Source organism: Osmerus eperlanus, chromosome 11 (genome assembly GCF_963692335.1).
Source record: "Osmerus eperlanus chromosome 11, fOsmEpe2.1, whole genome shotgun sequence".
Classification (NCBI taxonomy): Eukaryota; Metazoa; Chordata; class Actinopteri; order Osmeriformes; family Osmeridae; genus Osmerus; species Osmerus eperlanus.
In genome coordinates, this window is record NC_085028.1 from 6,769,006 (window position 1) to 6,787,800 (window position 18,795).

At 48.0% G+C, this 18,795-nt stretch overlaps 2 protein-coding genes across 3 annotated transcripts; one reads left to right on the forward strand and one right to left on the reverse strand.

Moving 5' to 3' along the window:
* Positions 1 to 18: 18 nt before the first annotated feature.
* drc12 (dynein regulatory complex subunit 12 homolog) lies at positions 19 to 4,845 on the forward strand. Of its 2 annotated transcripts, XM_062473154.1 has the most exons (7): positions 19 to 477; positions 608 to 725; positions 837 to 905; positions 2,804 to 3,022; positions 3,185 to 3,277; positions 3,488 to 3,618; positions 4,652 to 4,845. In XM_062473154.1, the coding sequence occupies exons 2-7, from the start codon at positions 668 to 670 to the stop codon at positions 4,778 to 4,780; spliced, it is 699 nt and encodes a 232-aa protein (XP_062329138.1). In that variant the 5' UTR covers positions 19 to 477; positions 608 to 667; the 3' UTR covers positions 4,781 to 4,845. The 2 variants fall into 2 exon arrangements, with proteins under 2 accessions (XP_062329138.1, XP_062329139.1); XM_062473155.1 differs by having other exon boundaries at positions 19 to 725; positions 2,804 to 2,923.
* Positions 4,846 to 7,338: 2,493 nt separating this feature from the next.
* LOC134029344 (glutamate receptor ionotropic, kainate 4-like) lies at positions 7,339 to 15,766 on the reverse strand (the record flags this gene model as incomplete). The annotated part of the gene is given in 8 exon segments (XM_062473434.1): positions 7,339 to 10,573; positions 12,469 to 12,587; positions 12,903 to 13,031; positions 13,257 to 13,482; positions 13,878 to 14,043; positions 14,293 to 14,440; positions 14,443 to 14,465; positions 15,645 to 15,766. Coding segments are annotated over 8 exon segments (1,323 nt in total), but the record flags the coding sequence as incomplete, so codon positions are not given.
* Positions 15,767 to 18,795: the final 3,029 nt, after the last annotated feature.

Here is an 18,795-nt window from a genome sequence, read left to right on the forward strand (position 1 = left end):
TCCTGTGCAGCCCCTTCCGTTCAGCTCGAACCTCGCCCTCGCCATCTAGGGTTGCCAGGTTTGTTCACGATCCAGTTTAAATGTTGCGTAAACCCCCTACACCGGACGGTTTGTTTAATGTTTTCACTTCACGGAATGTTTCTCCGTCGTTCGCTCAAGGAAACTATAAGAGCACAGAGACCACTGATATATTTTTGTCATTTTATGGGTCAGAGTTGAAGTGTTTTATAACCAGACGCCATAGCGGAAAATGTCAAGCTTGGCTCTAACCCAGATTATTCTCCAATTAGATAAAACCTGGCAACCAGGATAATTATTTCAAGAGTAGCAGCGCTGTTTAAACATGTATGTTAACTTGAATACACCTCTTGATTTTCGGCGCGCGTCTGCTCATCACCCTAACAACAGGGACGACATCCATGCCCGCCTCTAAAAGAAACATCCAATAACAGGACTTTTTGGACTGTCATAAAACAAGTAATAGCGCTCTACTCAAGATACTGTGGACATGGGAATTGCCAATCAACCTTCCCTCAATGTTGACAATCCTTATAGCAACAGTTGTGCAACATGATATAATTGGACTCAATACAAATATATTTTCCAGGTTTAGGTAGGCATACGTACCACTACTGCAGTGCAGGTTTGCAAAAATAAAAATAAAACAATGCCTCCGAAGAAAAAAGGTCGAAGAAAGATAAAAAAGACCAAGAAACCTGAGGAGGGTATGTCCGATTTAGTTATCTCATTTCGTCTAGTCGTTTGTGTCGTCCTGTCCTGTCCTGACCTGACATTGTTGCTCCACATCATCAAAGTCACCAAGTCTTCTTGTGTAGGTGTGAATAAACTGGAGGCGCAGTACAAACGTACTGTGCTGGATGTTGAGATTCTGAGAGATCATCTTGGTGAGCCATCCGACACTAATCCGTCCTATTGCTTTTATTCATCACACCCCTGTTCAATATTTGCTTGGTGTGTCGTGTGAGTCTTTATACATATAGGCCTATATATATGTGACGTGTCTGTGCCTTTTAATTATATTCTTATTATTTAATTTTTTGTAAGTGTAATGTGTGTGCACTGAATGTGTGTGTGTGTGTGTCATCCATGTGGGTATGTCTGTGTGTGCTCTATGTGTGTATGTGCTTAATGTGTTTGTGTGTACTGTATGCGTGTGTCTATGGACTGTCTATGTACCGTGTGTGTATCATATGCATTTGTGTGTATTTATCATGTATGTGTATACTGTATGTGTGTGTTTACCATGTGTGTGTACTGTGTGTGTATGTGTGTACTATACTGTATGTGTGTGTTTTTGTACTATATGTCTATGAGTGTATGTACTGTAGCGGGGTTTGCTCGTTTAAAGATAGAAATACTTAATTTATCATAAAGTCTGGGGCACCACCCTAATATTGGTTTAGGACATTAGGGAATCCTATGTTTAATATGTAATAATCAGTCTCATCTTTAGGAATGAATTCGTTCTAAGAGTAGAGCCAATCGTAACATCAGTGAACACGCACGTCAAAATATCTTTACAATGAATTTATTCAAGTAAGGTAAACAGATCTTATGAAAAGTTGGATTATGGGTTTGATATGAGAGATTGGTTTCAATGAACAGAATGAAATGGTCTAACTTAAAGAAAGGCAGAAATTGTACAGTCAGTGATTACATCCTTACAAATCATAAACAGAGCTCACGCCAATGCCATGTCGAGGAGGAAAGAGCGTTAGCCATAGTTACGTTTGATCAGGGGTTGATCAATGATGTTGAGGGCGGTTTGCGCCAAAGGTCCATTTGAAGAATCTGAAGTCACAGCGCGGCTGCGCTGGGTCATGTGACTGAGTCTGCGGGATCTCAGTGAAGTCGCATTTGGAATTGCGTTTTTGGTTCTTCTGTTGAAACGTCCAGATAGTGTCGCGATCACTATAAAGTTGAATCTCAGGAGAAGCTTGGCGACGTCCTTGGAACGCCAATCCTGATGGCGTTCATGCCATGGTCGGTTTCGCTGGAGTCAGAGATTGATGGTCATCTTAGGGCTTTATACAGTTCGAGGGAGGACCCGTCTGGGGTCAGATGTGGATTGGGGGAAGCTGGGTTCTCAACTCCCCCCTCCTTCCTTCACACCTACCAAAGGTGTGATCTGATCTCTGGCTGATCATTCGATGGTTCAAATATTGTTCTGGACATCTTGGTACAGTTACAAAATATAGTTGAATGATTGTTTTATTATGATAGCTTCGTGTAGATACCAAGAATGACGTGGTTATCTTTCAGGAAGAAGGAGTTGTTACTAGAATCAAGATTTCAGTGAACACAACATTAAAACAAAGTAACAAACATAACACAAATATCCCTCTCATAATTCTCCACCTTGTACTCTTGTGGTAAAGGTGAAGTCTCAAGACTTTCCTCAAAAGTTCTGATCAAGGTATGTTCTTTGTTCAAATCGCCGCCGAAACGGATAGCAAATGGTCGCTGGAGACGTGTTATCTAAATCAGGCCCTTTGAAGCTTGCAAGCTAGCAGGAGGGCTGATTAGGTAGATTGGGGAGGTCGTCCCCCCCCATTCTATGGTTCCTTTGCATCGGCGTTTGGTGGGTAATCAGCATACTGAGGGTGTCACAAGGGCTGATTAGGTTTGTCTGATGTGATTGAATCACTCTTCAGGTGTGGCAAGATGTTGGCTCCGTGTGGTCTTGTGGACCTCACTACAGTACCATGTCTTTGTCTGTGTGTATGCATACTGTATGCATATATGTGTATGTGTGAATGTACTGTGTGTGTGTGTGTTTCAGCCGTGCGGTGTGATGCGGCGCGCCAGGCCCGGGTGGTCAGCAGTGAGCTGAGGGTGGAGGTCAGAGACCTGGAACAGAAGCTGAGCCACGAAAGGCAGGACCGGAGTGACGTCAGCGCAGGTCTGGTTAACCGTTCTCAATTCCTCTGCTCACTTCCACCTCCCACATCTTACGTAACCTTCCACCAGACAAGAGGGAGATTTACCCCTTCTGACGACAGTTAGTTTGCAACTCTCTGAATTACATCTACGGCGTTAATGTTCTGTAGTTTAGTTTGAAGCCGATCAGTTGTTGTTTCTCTCCTCTGAACGGCATGTTAAGCTGAGAGGGAGCCTTTAGCTCAGGGGTTGACGGTGTCCTTGTTTCTCTACTGCCCCCCAGTGGTGTCTCGTCAGTACGACAGCATCCAGACAGGTCTGACGGCCAGGGTAAAGAGGCTGGAGGAGGAGGTCATTTCTTTAAGACAACAGCTGGGTAAAGAGATATACCCATGAAACTTTTGGGGATTTATTCTCGATTGTGTGGGTGTGTGTGTATGTGTAAAATGTGAGTGTGTGTGTCCTGTGTGTTTATGTACCGTCTGTGTGTGTGTGTGTGTATGTATGTGTGTATGCGTACATGTGTCTGTGTGTGTGCATATATGTGTATGTATGCATGTATGTGTGCATGTATGTGTGTGTTCAGCCCAGTGTAAGGAGGAGCTGAGGACAGAGAGGGCGCAGGGGGATCTACTACAGCAGGAGAAGGATGCTACCATCTCAGAGCTTCAGACCAGACTGGACAGCATGGAGACAGACTATGAGAAGATCCTGCATGTGAGTGGTTCTAATGTAGTGATGGATCTCATAGTGACGAAGACTGGTTCGCAGTATTTGTATGCAATACCCCTATCCTTTTGTACGGCTGCATTTACCTTGGGTGGGTTTTACCAGCCTGTAAGACGGACATAAAAGTTGAGAAAAGCTCAACTTGGATGGATTCGGATGCATGACCAATCAGAACATAGATGTTTCACAACTCCTGCACAGTAGCCTATCAGTATGGAGCATTTACACCCTCTGTGACAGATCCGAAAAAATATGCAATCATGGGCAATAAGCATTGAAAAGGTTTGATGCAGGTAGTTTTTTCACAAGCTCAGTTCATTGGACGATCACTACTAGGAAGCATAGGTCAATGTGAAACAAAGAAGCTACAAGTTATGCCATTATATAAGCCAACATCTGAAACTAAACTATCACTAAATCTTGGTGTCCTGTATTCTCAGAATCTGGGGCCCAAGTCTCAAATGATGCCTCGTTGACCTTTGACATGGTTCCACATACCACATTAAGCCAAACAAACATAGTATCACTAATGTAGTCATTTAAACTACAAAACCAAGAGCAGTGAAGGTAATCCCTTCTCCAACTGGCCTCCTCACATCCTGTCTGTGTGGTAGAGTTGTCTTGTTTGTAACTTCCGAAGTATTTGGCTCAAATCCCTGTTGTTACATGAGTATTACATGAGTGTCTCGCAACAGCCAAAGCCCTGAAACCTATCACCGGCCCTCAGGGAGTTCATACTTTGTCTATAATGGTAGATGCAGAAAGTCTGAGGTTCGAATTTCAGGACCTGGTGTAAAACTATATACACGTGAGTACATGATGTCGGAAGTACAGTTGACCATAATAGCTACAGTTGCTGCATCACTGTGGTATAGTAAGTATTGTGATGGGTGCTCTGAACTTCCAAGGCTTTTTACAAACCCTAAATCACCACATACGATCATGAAAGAGGAATGTAAAACAAAACATTTCATTTGTTAGTTGTTTGTATTGTGTTTTACCTTCGGTGCTGGTTTTCCAGGACTCTCTCGACAGCCTGGCGTCCCAGCTGTGTGCAGCTCGACAGGGGTGGGAGGACCAGAGCTTCAGCCTGCACCAGGAATACAAGGTCATGCTCTCTGACTTCGGCCTCAACTCACTTGACATCTGACCGGGATTCGGAAGCCTCTGTCTGCTTTTGTCCAGACCTTGTTAACACACCTGTGTCATTCTGAGTTAGTGCCAATAAAAAAAAATGTTTTAACTCATAAGAGATCTTATGTAAATTGTTACACCCCCACACCAAGAATAAGACCTTCTGAAAGTTTCTTAGCGATGTTCACGTTGTACCGCTAGTGACCACTAGATGTCACCAACAATCGCAACACATTCAAAAGAGAACACCTGAACAAGAAACACGAGGGACTGAAGCCTACTCACAGACAAACAGGAGGCGGAAGAATAATAAAAATAGCTGCGAGCAGCAATGGCGGATTCCTCCTCAAAATGGCAAAATATTGTAAAACGTACATGTTAGAGGAGTAGACTTAACTCCTGACAAAGGAATATCAACCTGCAGAATCCTAAATCTCTGTTTGCACAAGGATTTGAGCCACTAGCAACCAGGTTATAGATGTTACACTCTAGCAAACAGAGCCACAGACACCATCCTGTTTTCAATACTTACGTGAGTGCACTGGTTGACTGTGAATGGAACTTTATACAGTGTCGCTGGCTAGATGTACCATGATCCTATCTACAATACGCAATAGTTCTGGCCCTTTTTGTGTAGTATTTACCTAAGAGTGAGACAATACGGCAACAGGTAGCCAAGTGCGTGCTATGAAGTGGCTTACAGTTCCCCATGAGAAATGAGACACGTACACCAAGTTTCAGAAGAATTGGACAGATGGGGTGGAAATGCCATCACTTTGAAAATGGGACATTTGGGCGTGGCCTGTGGTGCCCCTTAAGGTCAAATGCCAGACCTTCACTGCCATTCTTGGTGTGGGAGTTTGTCATGGCCTGTTGTATCAATGTGCCAAATATCAAAATCTTTTACCAAGGAGATATTGAGTTATTGGGCCAAATAGGTTACAAGAATAATAATAAGAATACCAACAAACGGAGAAATCCTAATAACTGATCAGAAAACGCACTGGCCCAGGAAATATGATCAAGCTCTCAGCTAGAGCTGATTACAGCTGATTATCCCAGAGGGCGAGCAGATAAACAGCTAAATTCTCATCAGTCAGTTTGTTTCACAGTCTGTTGCTTTTCCTCCTTGCTTCCTCTTCAGAGATGGTGAGTCATTATTCTGGGATTAGAATCTGTATTTACAACCAATTAACACCTAGCATGTCTGAGCATTAAAGGTTTATTAGGCCAAATTTCCTCTTAACCGTGGATGGTGGATATGCATTGAAGTTCTGTGAGGAGTGCTAATCTCTCTTCGCTTCATTGAGTGTCTCAACAATGAAAGGTAATGAGTCTGTGTTGTGTGTGTTTGAGAGAGAGATGTGCATATTTCTCCAGTGGGTTTTTAATGTGCAGGCTGATGTCTGTGTTTCTCCTTCTTACACCCACACCCACACACTCTGACAAATCAATGTCAGACCATCTGAGGTTCATTGATCACAGCAGTCATGGAGAGCACAGGGACCAGACTCTGAATGAACCTGCGTTTTATGGAAGGCAAACAATGTCAAGATGTTTCGCTCAATACGTTCAACAGCCACTGTCTGGGGACCTAAAAGGATGAAACCACTGACAGCCTCCACAGACCCCGGAGTTCCTACCTTCTCACACACCACAACAATAATAACAACAACAACTATAGTCTGTTCCGCTGTGCTGCCAGCTGAATCGATACAGAACCTCATTGCTTTATAATCTGTCTCCTGTTTCTTTTCAGGGTAGTTAGCCAGGGCCTTGTGTTGTCACCCCACCCCCCATATAGTAACTATATAAGTATAGTTAGAATACTCAAGTATAGTTTGTAGTATGAATATTGTAACTGTCCAGGTATATGTAGAGATAGTACACTCACATTCTAGTTAGAATAATCAGAATATTGTAACATTTAGTTGGATTACTCAAGAGTATATAGTTGGGATAGTATGTACTGTATATAGGGACTGGAGCTTGACATATTAAATGTGTGTGTGTGTGTAATGGAGAGGAGAAGAGCCATGGCGCAGAGAGAGATCTAGGAAGTGAATTGAACAGTAAATCAAATGCAGGGCTGTGGAGTTGCATGTTGTACATGCAGACACGTACACACACAGAGCAGTCCCCAATACACAACCGTTGAAGACAGGAAAAATCCACTTTAAGACTGACTGACTGCCTGGTTGAGTGACTGACTGTGTAATAGAGTTAAGAATTAGCAGTCATTATGTGGTGTGTTTGGGATCTGTATGCAGATGCTTGGTGTCAGATGAACCAGCAGGCAGCAGCCTGGACAGACAGATGAGGAAGAGGAGGTTATGTCCTCTGTTGTTGCTGTCTAACATTCACATGGGGAAGGATCTCTGTTTGGCCTTGGCTTTGTAGGGGAAGCCCCCCCCCACCACACACACACACACACACACACACACACACACACATACACACACACACATACATACATACAACGGGGCCCTCATAACATTCCACTTACTCCATGTGAAGGAGCTACGAACACTGCAGCAAAACACACCAACTGTGAATAAAGACGAGAAGACAAACTGAAAATCACCCCAGAACGGAGTTTTAATGTTTTTACAAATGTATTTATAGTGGAATAAAAATGACAACATAAGAAAATAAAGCATATAAAATATAGCAGCCAACCCCTGCCATACTATACAGGGTTTCCCAGTTTGGCTCCCAGGGGCTCTCCATGGGATTGGTTATAATTCTATACAATCCTTGCTCCCTGTTAGACTCAGAGGTAATTGGCAATCTCCTTTAAACCACATCTTATTTAGCACTTATGTAAATGTTTTCAGTGTTTATTAAGTTAGTATGTACAGCACATAAGCCTTCAAGTTGGTTTAACTTAAATCCTTCCGTGGCTCCTATATTTTGACAATCACCTAACACTATAATCTCTCGTTCGACAGAATGCACCAATTAAAAGTGTGAATTTGGTATTGCAAACACAATTTACTGTGTGTGAGAGTAGTTTCTGGGTGACAGAGAGCAGGTTTGTGTGTGTGTGTTTGCGTGTGCTGGTATCTTTACAATTTGAGTGTGTGGCTCACAACTCAAATCCATCCATCTTTTTACAATCACCTAACACTATCTCTTGTTCTACAGACTACACTAATTAAAGGTGTGAATTTGGTATGTCATTTCCTGTGTGTGTGTGCTGGTAGATAGCTATGCACAGGACGTGTAAAATTTGAGTGTGTAAAGGATGTGTGTGTCTGTGTGTGGATAGGAGGGATCTGTTTGTTGTGCATTAGAGATGATATGCCCAGAAACCCCGGGAGCCAGGCCTGGGAAACCCTGTAGATGAGACTGTATTTACACACTGCAGTAGGGCGGAACCATCTTGCCCCCCCCAGCGGAGTCCCGCCCACAATGACACCACGCCCCCAACAGTTCCACACCGCCAGTTGGCAACACCATCTTCCAGACAACGTAACAAGTTCAACTGTACAGATTGTTCCTCACTCTTCTTCTCTCTTTCATTTTTTATCCTTCTCTACCTCCTTTATTTCCTCCCATCCCTTCATCCCCTGTATCCCTCTCCTTCTCTCTTCACCCCTCCAAACAGGAAAGCCTCAACTCCGTACAGACTCAGACACTAAGTCTGAATGACCTACTCCAGGCAGGGATCATCACTTTTCATCTTCATCATCTTCATAATAAACATAATCACATACTAAATAACAAGTATTACCTTCTATAGTGACCTGTGTGTGTGTGTGGGAGGAGAACGATTGTTGTTTAGGACTGAAAAAAGGTTTATTTGAAAATAAAGTGAGTTCTTTGAGGGCAAATGTCATAAAAATTATAGTCTAAAACTTTGAATTTGATGGCATCAGATAGTTATCAACAAAGTTGATTCCAGGGGACGTCTTCCTTGGACATGATGTATTGATCTTGTTCCTATTAGACATGACCAAGAGTAATGAATATGTCATACCTGGTCTGCTCCAATAAGACCAAGCATTGTCATGGTTTCAGTGGCTGTCCTTTTCTGATTGGCACCGCTTCCAGGGCACAGACAGACTGATGGACCTATCAGAGAGCTCTAATGACAGATAGACAGGCTTCAGCCCTATCATTGCCTGCCCAGACATCCCTTTCGCTGTTTGTCACAGGCCAAGGTAACAGCTTTATCTGTCTGACGAAGTTTGAAGGAAACCTACTTTACTCAGAAACTGTCCTACGGCTACTGGTGCAGGTAATATCACCATAGGCGCTTCATGAGGAATTAAGATTAGACATTTAGAGGACTCCAGCCTCACTTCCACTAGGAAATAGAGGGCCTATTCATTTCAGTTTTAAATAGAGGTGGGTGAATAGACTGAGGACATAAACACTGCATGAAAGACAGGAATAAAAAGATTAAAGCACAAGTTTAGTAACCAGAGAGTGGTAACCATAAACGAAAGCATTTATAAAACGTTTATGGATGACCTGCATGACACAGGGAGTGGGAGGTGTCAGGGACAAGGTCTTGTTCCGTCAGGGTGCTGTGTTTCTAGGCAACGGCTTCTAACTTCTATGAGAACCTCTCAACTAGCCAATCAGCTGCACTGACTCTTTCTGACATGCACTGCTGTGTCTCAGAGATCAAGATACAACTTATTTTGTATAGAATATCACTACTATAAAACAAGTCCTTGAGCGTGTGTGTGAGAGGGATTGTATGTGTGTGTGCATGAGTGGTTGTGAGTGTGTGTTTGAGTGTGAATGTGTGTGCGTGATTTCTTTGTATTCTTCCGAAGGCCATAGCACCTTCTGTAATAGACTGTTGGTATGTTTTTGGCACCTTCAAAGTAGCAGTTTTTCTTCAAAGAACAATGTGGCATCTTAAGTGCTTTTAGAGTCTGCCTTTCTTCTGCTCTGCAGAGGTGAGTGTCCATAAACTCTCCAGGTAAAGAAATGTTGAATTCTTGAAAGAACAGTAGAATACAGTATCAATATCAATACTAGTAACACAACAGAGGAAAGAAATAACTTATAAAAGAGATCAACGGCACGACGCATGACAGAAAATACTGCATAGTACAAAGTAGCTGTCTGTCTTTGTATTCTTCCTGTGCTACACAGGGCGGTGGGCCAATAGGGTCAGTCCATTCGATGACCACTTTCTGTCTCCCATCTGAGATCTGGACAATAACCACAAACACAACATTCCATGACTAGTTTCCAATCAGCATTCTGCAATTGCCAACGCCCAGCTCCGTTTTGGACAGGGGTCCCCCCACCCGGATAAACAAGACCCCCGCCCTTCCAGGTAAACCTCAGGACAACCGCTAACCCCCCCAGTGGGAGTGGGAAAGTGTCAGCTGGGTAGAGTTTCTGGGTGACAGAGAGCAGGTGTGTGTTTGTGTGAAGGGGGGAGGGGGGGGGGTTACTCAGGCTCGCTGCTATTGGTTGTCTTCTCCCACTCTATGCTCTCGTCGCTGTGAGTGGGCGAGGGCAGGACAGCGCCCGGTCCTGGCGGTCGCAGGCGGAGACCCTGGAACCTCCGACACTCCGGGCAGATCCGGATGTGGCTGCAGCCGCGGGCCACTAGCGCTGCCTCCTGAGCCAGTCTGTGCGACAGGGGCTCCGGTAGCCCGGTACCGGCACACAGCTTCCCGTTACTGAGGTTCACGGCCGCAGCTCGAGCCCGGCGCTCCTCCAGAGGCAGGGGGCGTGGCCGGAGCATGGCGGGGGTGCGGCGGCGGCGAAGCTGCAGGCTATCCCGGCACAGAACGATCCCCTGCAGCTCCCGGAACATCTCCTCACACACAGACAGCTGCAGGGCAGAGGAGACAGGAGAGGAGCTGACTGAGAGGAGAGGAGACAGGAGAGGAGCTGACTGAGAGGAGAGGAGACAGGAGAGGAGCTGACTGAGAGGAGAGGAGACAGGAGAGGAGCTGACTGAGAGGAGAGGAGACAGGAGAGGAGCTGACTGAGAGGAGAGGAGACAGGAGAGGAGCTGACTGAGAGGAGAGGAGACAGGAGAGGAGCTGATTGAGAGGAGAGGAGACAGGAGAGGAGGTGACTGAGAGGAGAGGAGACAGGAGAGGAGCTGACTGAGAGGAGAGGAGACAGGAGAGGAGCTGACTGAGAGGAGAGGAGACAGGAGAGGAGGTGACTGAGAGGAGAGGAGACAGGAGAGGAGGTGACTGAGAGGAGAGGAGACAGGAGAGGAGCTGACTGAGAGGAGAGGAGACAGGAGAGGAGCTGACTGAGAGGAGAGGAGACAGGAGAGGAGGTGACTGAGAGGAGAGGAGACTGGAGAGGAGCTGACTGAGAGGAGAGGAGACAGGAGAGGAGCTGACTGAGAGGAGAGGAGACAGGAGAGGAGCTGATTGAGAGGAGAGGAGACAGGAGAGGAGCTGACTGAGAGGAGAGGAGACAGGAGAGGAGCTGACTGAGAGGAGAGGAGACAGGAGAGGAGCTGATTGAGAGGAGAGGAGACAGGAGAGGAGCTGACTGAGAGGAGAGGAGACAGGAGAGGAGCTGATTGAGAGGAGAGGAGACAGGAGAGGAGCTGACTGAGAGGAGAGGAGACAGGAGAGGAGCTGACTGAGAGGAGAGGAGACAGGAGAGGAGGTGACTGAGAGGAGAGGAGACAGGAGAGGAGGTGACTGAGAGGAGAGGAGACAGGAGAGGAGCTGACTGAGAGGAGAGGAGACAGGAGAGGAGCTGACTGAGAGGAGAGGAGACAGGAGAGGAGCTGAGGAGGCAGGAAAGGAGGTGATTGAGAGGAGGGAACACTGGAGAGGAAGAGACTGAGAGGAGAGGCGACAGGAGAGGAGCTGAGGAGGCAGGAAAGGAGGTGACAGAGAGGAGCGGACACAGCAGACAGGAAAGGAAACAGGAGACAGAAGAGGAGGAGGTGAGGACGCAGGAGAGGAGGTGACTGAGAGGAAAGAAGAAGAGGAGGAACACTGCTAGGACATTTACAGGGGCTGAACAGTTTCAGCTACAGTAACATGTATGGTATGTTACAACTTGATTTATAACTTTTGTAACCTGTATTTTTCAAGTTTTGATCGTGTGACACTCCGGCACACACATACGCACACACAAATACACGCACACACACACTATTCACATGATATACACAAATAAATCAACACCATGGCAGACAAAGGAGAACACTTTATTTAAAACCAATCGCAGTGATGTCTCAGAACACATTCAGTATTCAAACCAATCACAGTGATGTCTATGAACAGATTCAGTATTCAAACCAATCACAGTGATGTCTCTGAACAGATTCAGTATTTGAACCAATCACAGTGATGTTTCGGAACACATTCAGTTGAAAGACTCACAGCAATAAACTTAACGGACCACAAAACAGGACGCCTCCAGAAATAGCCAATATAAATATGTATATATATATATTACCCTATATCAAATAAATAATTGTTAATTTAAAGTCTTGAAAACAGAACTGCAGAAGAGTATTCAGAAAGAAGATATATAACCAGGTGTGGCTATTGTCTGTCACATGTGTAAGAAGGCATCCATGTGACTTGAGGTATCTCTTTGGCTTTGTGCTGTCCCGCAGGTCTAAAGGGCTGGACAGGAAGGAAGATTATGATGTCACAGCGACAGACAGGAAGAGGAAGTGGAGGAGGGGCAGGGGCAGTTGAGAGACAGGAAGCAGAGGCAGGCTAGATACTGGTCTCTCACCTCGTGTCCTGGCGTCTGTCTCAGCATCCAGACAAACTCCAACACTGCCATGAAGATGGCCACCAGCAGGCCACACACCAGCACCACGAAGATGCCCCCAATATTCTCCATGCCCAGACCTGGAGGGAGGAGGAGGAGGGAGGAGAGTAGAGAACAGGGAGGCAGGTGTAGGGAAAGGGGGTGAAGGTAGGAGAGAAGAGGAAGGGGGGAGTAGGGAAATGGGGAGGAAGGAAAAGGGGTGAAGGGAAGGAGGGAGGTAGGGAGGGATCAGTGTTTCTGTATGTAAACTTGGACCACATGTTCAGCAGATGGAGGGATGGAGTCAGAGACCAGAGAAAGGATAGACGGAGGACAAGGATAGAGGGAAGGAGTAGAGAGATGGACAGAGCCAGAGAGGGGAGAGATGGAGGACTAGAGGAGGAGGAGGAATGTACCTTTGGCTCGATGGTCCTCCTCTTTAGGACACTTCCCTCCTTCCCACCACTTCCTCTTCAGGATCTCCAGACGGTTCTCCTCCTGCAGTTTCAGAATGGCCAGGTCAAACTCATCCCTGTACAGGGACCCTGGGAGGAGAGGAGTGGGGAGGTTGAGAGGGGAGGAGAAAAGAAGAGGAGAGGGGACGGGAGTAGAGGAGAGGAGAAAAGAAGAGAGGAGAGGAGGAAATGAAAGGAAAAAGAAGGAAAGGACAGAAAAAACAAAAGTCAATCTCATCCCTGTAGACAAACCATCTCTCTCCCTCCCTTCTTCCCTCCTCTCCACCCCTCCCTCTCTCCCTCCCCCTTTCCTACCAACGGGCATGCCGATGCCATATCCCTTGGTGTCCAGCAGGCCTCCTATCTGGGTGAGGTTGCAGTTCCTCTGGCGGTAGTACTCGTTCATGGTGCTCTCCAGCAGGTAGGCATAGTTGGAGTTAAGCACGCGGGCGATGCCCTCCTCCGTGCTCTTCACAAACACGCTCGGCTGCTTGGAGTGCATGAAGTTCCACATGCGCTGGTAGGTCTGGTACCGCGAGTTCTGGAGGAGAGAGAGGGGGAGGGGGGGGAAGAGAGAGGGAGATCGGGATAACCAGAGAGAGAGAGAGAGAGAGAGAGAGAGAGAGAGAGAGAGAGAGAGAGAGAGAGAGAGAGAGAGAGAGAGAGAGAGAGAGAGAGAGAGAGAGAGAGGGAGAGAGAGAGTTGGGGAGAGAGAGAGACATGGACAGAAAGTGACAGAGCGGGACGAGTGGAGGGAGAAGGGAAGAGAACAGGGAGATGTCCTAGTTGACATTGCAGCCTGATAGCTCATTGATTAAGGTGGCTTGAAGGTGTATGTCTGTGTGTGTGTGTGTGTATGTTTGTGTTCATGCATGTGTGTCTATGTGTGTGTGTGTGTCTGTGTGTGTGCGCGTCTCTGTGTGTGTATGTGTGTACCTGGAAGAAGGTCATGGTGGATCCTCCGTGCATGGTTCCGTACTCAATGGCGGTCTGGTCAGCCAGGTCGTCCACTGACTCGATGGGGACCTCCATCCTCTGCACCGTCAGGAACGCTGCCAGGTTGGCAGTGTAGGATGAGATGATGATCAGTGTGAACGCCCACCTGTAACACACACACACAGTGTCAGATATGTGTGTATATACTGTTTACATATATATATATATACACATACAATGCATATATTCAGGCTTCGTGTGCATGTGTGCTCTGTTTGTGAAGTGGGTTTGTGAAGTGTGTGTGAGAGACCGGGTGTCCGTATGAGAGAGCATGTGTCTGTGTGTGCATGTACAGTACGTGTAGGTGTAGGTGTGTAGGCATGTGCATTATCTGTAGGTGTGTTTGACCACTGACCAGACCCCGCTGACACAACGGGTGGAGAGGGCGCGGGGGGCGATGGTGGAGCCCTGCTGCATGAACCCCCCCACAGGAAACCAGAAGCTGTTCCCCAGGGAGTACTGGTTGATGAGGAGGTTACAGCGCCCCTTCAGACAGGGGTGGGGTTGTACCACTCATACGGAGTCAGACTGAGAGGGGGGGGAGGAAGAGAGAAGAGAGTGGAGGAAGAGAGAAGAGAGTGGAGGAAGAGAGAAGAGAGTGGAGGAAGAGAGAAGAAGAGACGGAGAGAGGAGGAAGAGAAAGAGAGGTGAAAGAAAGGGAGAGGGAGGAGAGGAAGAGAGGGAGAGAGAAGGGAGAGAGGAGGGAGAGAGGAGAGAAAGAGGAGGGAGAGGGGAGAGAGGAGGGAGAGGGGAGAGAGGGGAGAGAGGAAGAAAGCTATACAAATCAATCATATTATTATTATTATTATAGAGGAAGAGAGAGGTAGAGAAAAAGGGCAAGGGGGGTCAAGAGGAAAAGAGAGAAGAGAGGCAGAAGGGGGAACATTTACAAAAAAAGGAGTGAAAGATAAGGAAAGAGCGTTTGAGGTCAAACAGAGAAAAGCAGAGCGTGGGAAAAGTACAGAATGGCATTCACAAAGTCACCTTGTGTCTCTGGGAGGGGGTTTCAACCTGCTCTCCATTTCCCCATGAGTCACCTTTCAGTACACACACACACACACAGACATATACACGCACACACAAATGCACACCACACACCCATACTCTCAAACTCACACACACACACACACACACACACACACACACACACACACACACACACACACACACACACACACACACACACACCACACACACACACACAGGCCTGTGACTGAAGGTAGGCTAATGATGCAGTTAGAATGTGCGGAGTGCAGCAGTCTGGTGCTGACAGCAGTTGGTGTTCGACTTTGTAGAAGATTCTGGGTGTGTAGCGCTGGGTGCGTATTCTCTCGTCTTGCCATGGACACACACACACCAAGCTAGTTAATGATAATGAGAGCACATATAAACTAACAACAGGTCTCAATGTCAACAGACATATGGTGATGACAGCGCAGACAACCCTGGTTACAGTCTGTTTTACTCTGCCCTGGTGAACAGACTGCTTCTGCTGTGCACTGAACTGACCGCTTCGCTTCTCTGCACTGAGATGCCTCATGCTTCATATAGACACACACAGAGACCATGCAGGCTCGCACACGCTCACACACACACTCGCATGTACAACAATATATTTTCATCGGTATGCTAATGTCAGTGTATTGTATCTTGGGTCTGCAGCAGCGTTTGGTCCAGCAGGGGGGCAGTGTGCGTCTGAGAGCTCACCGTGCTACCAGGAACAGGACGCAGCTGACGGCCAGATAGGCCAGCAGCATGAAGAGCCACACCCCCGGAGAGAACGGATCCAGGAAAGAGAAAGTACCCCGGCCGACGACCCTGGAGAACACACACACGCACGCACGTATGCCCGCACGCACGCACGTACACACACAACCACATGTGTTCACATATACACACGCATGAACGCACACATGCACACACATGCATACACACCACAAATCCATACACACACCTTAGCCTTTGAAATACATGAGGTTCAACAGAGGTGGTTAAACTGGCTGCTAGAGAGACACAGGGAAGGATCAGACGTGATCCGCGTTTACTTGACAGCTAAACACAGAGAGACAGAGTGAGAAGACGAGAGAGGAGAGAGAGAAAGCGAGAGAAGGAGAGAGAAGGAGAGAGAAGGAGAGAGAAGGAGAGAGAAGGAGAGAGAGCGAGAACAGAGGGGCAGAAAGAGAGAGAGAGGAAGAGAGAGAGAGGTCCCCTCAGCCACTGACTGATATGAGAGAGGCCGTCACAGAGGCCCATATCATCTGTGTCTCTGGGACTTTAGGGAGAGAGCGTGCAGCATGTCTACTGCAGCTCTGCCCCAGGTCCAGACTAGAGGTCAGGAAGCTCAGGCCTAGCCAGGGTTAGAGCAGGGAGAGGACGGGAGAGACCTACCCTGGGTGGAGAGAGGAGTACAGGAGAGGGTAGAGGAGAGGGTAGAGGAGAGGGTAGAGGAGAGGAGAGGGTAGAGGAGAGGGTAGAGGAGAGGAGAGGGTAGAGGAGAAGGTAGGAGAGAGGGTAGAGGAAAGGGTAGAGGAGAGGAGAGGGTAGAGGAGAGGGTAGAGGAGAGGGTAGAGGAGAGGGTAGAGGAGAGGGTAGGAGAGAGGGTAGAGGAGAGGGTAGAGGAGAGGAGAGGTAGAGGAGAGGGTAGAGGAGAGGGTAGAGGAGAGGGTAGAGGAGAGGGTAGAGGAGAGGAGAGAGGGTAGAGGAGAGGGTAGAGGAGAGGAGAGGGTAGAGGAGAAGGTAGAGGAGAGGGTAGGAGAGAGGGTAGAGGAGAGGGTAGAGAGGGTATGAGGAGGAGGGTAGAGGATGAGGGTAGAGAGGAGAGGGTAGAGGAGAGGGTAGAGGAGAGGGTAGGAGGAGAGGGTAGAGGAGAGGGTAGAGGAGAGGGTTTATAGAGGGTAGATAGAGGAGAGGGTAGAGGAGAGGGGAGAGGAGAGGAAGAGGGTAGAGAGGACGAGGGTAGAGGAGAGGTTGAGGATGAGGAGAGGGGTAGAGGAGAGGGTAGGAGGAGGGAAGGAGAGGGTATAGGAAGAGGGTAGAGGAGAGGGTAGAGAGAGGAGGTAGAGGAGAGGAGAGGTAGAGGAGAGGGTAGAGGGATTAGAGGTAGGAGAGGGTAGAGGAGAGGGTAGGAGAGAGGGTAGAGGAGAGGGTAGAGGAGAGGAGAGGGTAGAGGAGAGGGTAGAGGAGGAGAGGGTATGGTAAGAGAGAGGGTAGATGAGAGAGGAGTAGAGGAGAGGGTAGAAGAGAGAGGGTAGAGGAGAGGGTAGAGGAGAGGTAGAGAGAGTTAGAGGCTCACTGAGGGTAGAGGACGAGGGTAGAGGAGAGGGTAGGGAGAGAGAGGTAGAGGGAGAGGGTAGAAGAGAGGGTAGGGGGGTAGAAGGTGGGCAGGGGGTAGAGGAGGTATAAGGAGAGAGGGGCTCGCTGGCTAGAGCGGTTTGGGGTCTAATTTGTAGTGTTCATTATCCAGCAGAGAAGGTCCATAGTCCCTGAGAACAAAACTAATGAGAGAGCAGGCAGAGGCAGGTTATGGCACACTGCCTGAGGCTATTACCCATCCTCCCCCAGACACACACGACTGACACGTACACACACACAACACACACGCCCGCCCGCCCCCCGACCCGCCAGCCCAGCCCACCTTGCAGAACATCAGCAAGCTACCCAGGATGGTTGTCAGGGGTAACCAGCAGGGCTCGGTGTTAAAGGGCGGCCTTACAGCTTTCCATATAAAAACGCAAGTTGTGCAACAAATGTACCGTCCCGATGACACAAAACACCACTTCCTGACTCGACAACCAATCGACACCGCAGGCCTCCCCCTCCGAGCTGAACAAAGCCCCTCCACATTCCCCCACATATTAAGAGCATAATTATACAGCTGGCCAAGAGGGAGACAGAGCTTCTAAAGCATCTAAGTGTTAAATGAATCCCCAATTATGTGTGCGTGAGGCTTTCTTAATGAGGAGGTAATCAGCTCCGAATCACTCTAATTGGACAACATAGGAGACGGCCTGGGGAGGGGGTGATTAGTCAGACAGCCAATCATAGACAAGCAGCCTGAGGAGCATGCTCTCTGATGACGGATGAGAGATGGGGAGGGAGGGAGATGGGGAGGGAGGGGGGGAGGGAGGGAGGGAGGGAGGGAGGGAGGGAGGGAGGGAGGGAAGGAGGAGGAGGGAGGGAGGGAGGGAGGGAGGGAGGGAGAGGGAGAGGGAGAGGGAGAGGGAGAGGGAGAGGGAGAGGGAGAGGGAGAGGGAGAGGGAGAGGGGAGGGTAGAGGAGGAGAGGAAGAGGTAGGGAGAGAGAGAAAGAGAGAGAGAAAGGGAGGGTGGAAGAGGGGGAGGGGAGGAGAAGGAGAGGGGGAAAGCGAGAGAGTGATTTGAGATCCATTATTAAGTGGATGTATGCCTTGTACTCAACAATAAGCCTGGGCAATAATGAACATCATAAACTGCTGCATTAAGCACAGCACACTGCAGCACCATATCCCTTTGGAGGAGAGGCAGGTATATTTGTGTGTCCGTCCAGGGTTTTCGGGGACAGAGTGCTGACTGGGGAGGCCTGGGACCTCACTGGGCCCGGGACAGGGTGGGAGGGGGGCGCAAGGGTGGGGGGGGGGGGTCTACCAGATGCTGCAAGCTCACAGCACTTTGTTTACAAGCCTAACTCTCTAAGTGTACCTCTGGAGATCCCTCTGAAGTGTCATTAGGATTGAGCTGAGCAGGGCAGACACGCTGGGGCAGATGGTGAAATGGAGGTATGAGGAGGAGGGAGAGGGAGGCTAATCTCAGCTGTAATATGAGTGTTTAGCAGCCGGATATCAAGCCAGCAGTGCTGTTTTACCTGGAACCCTTACCCTGCCG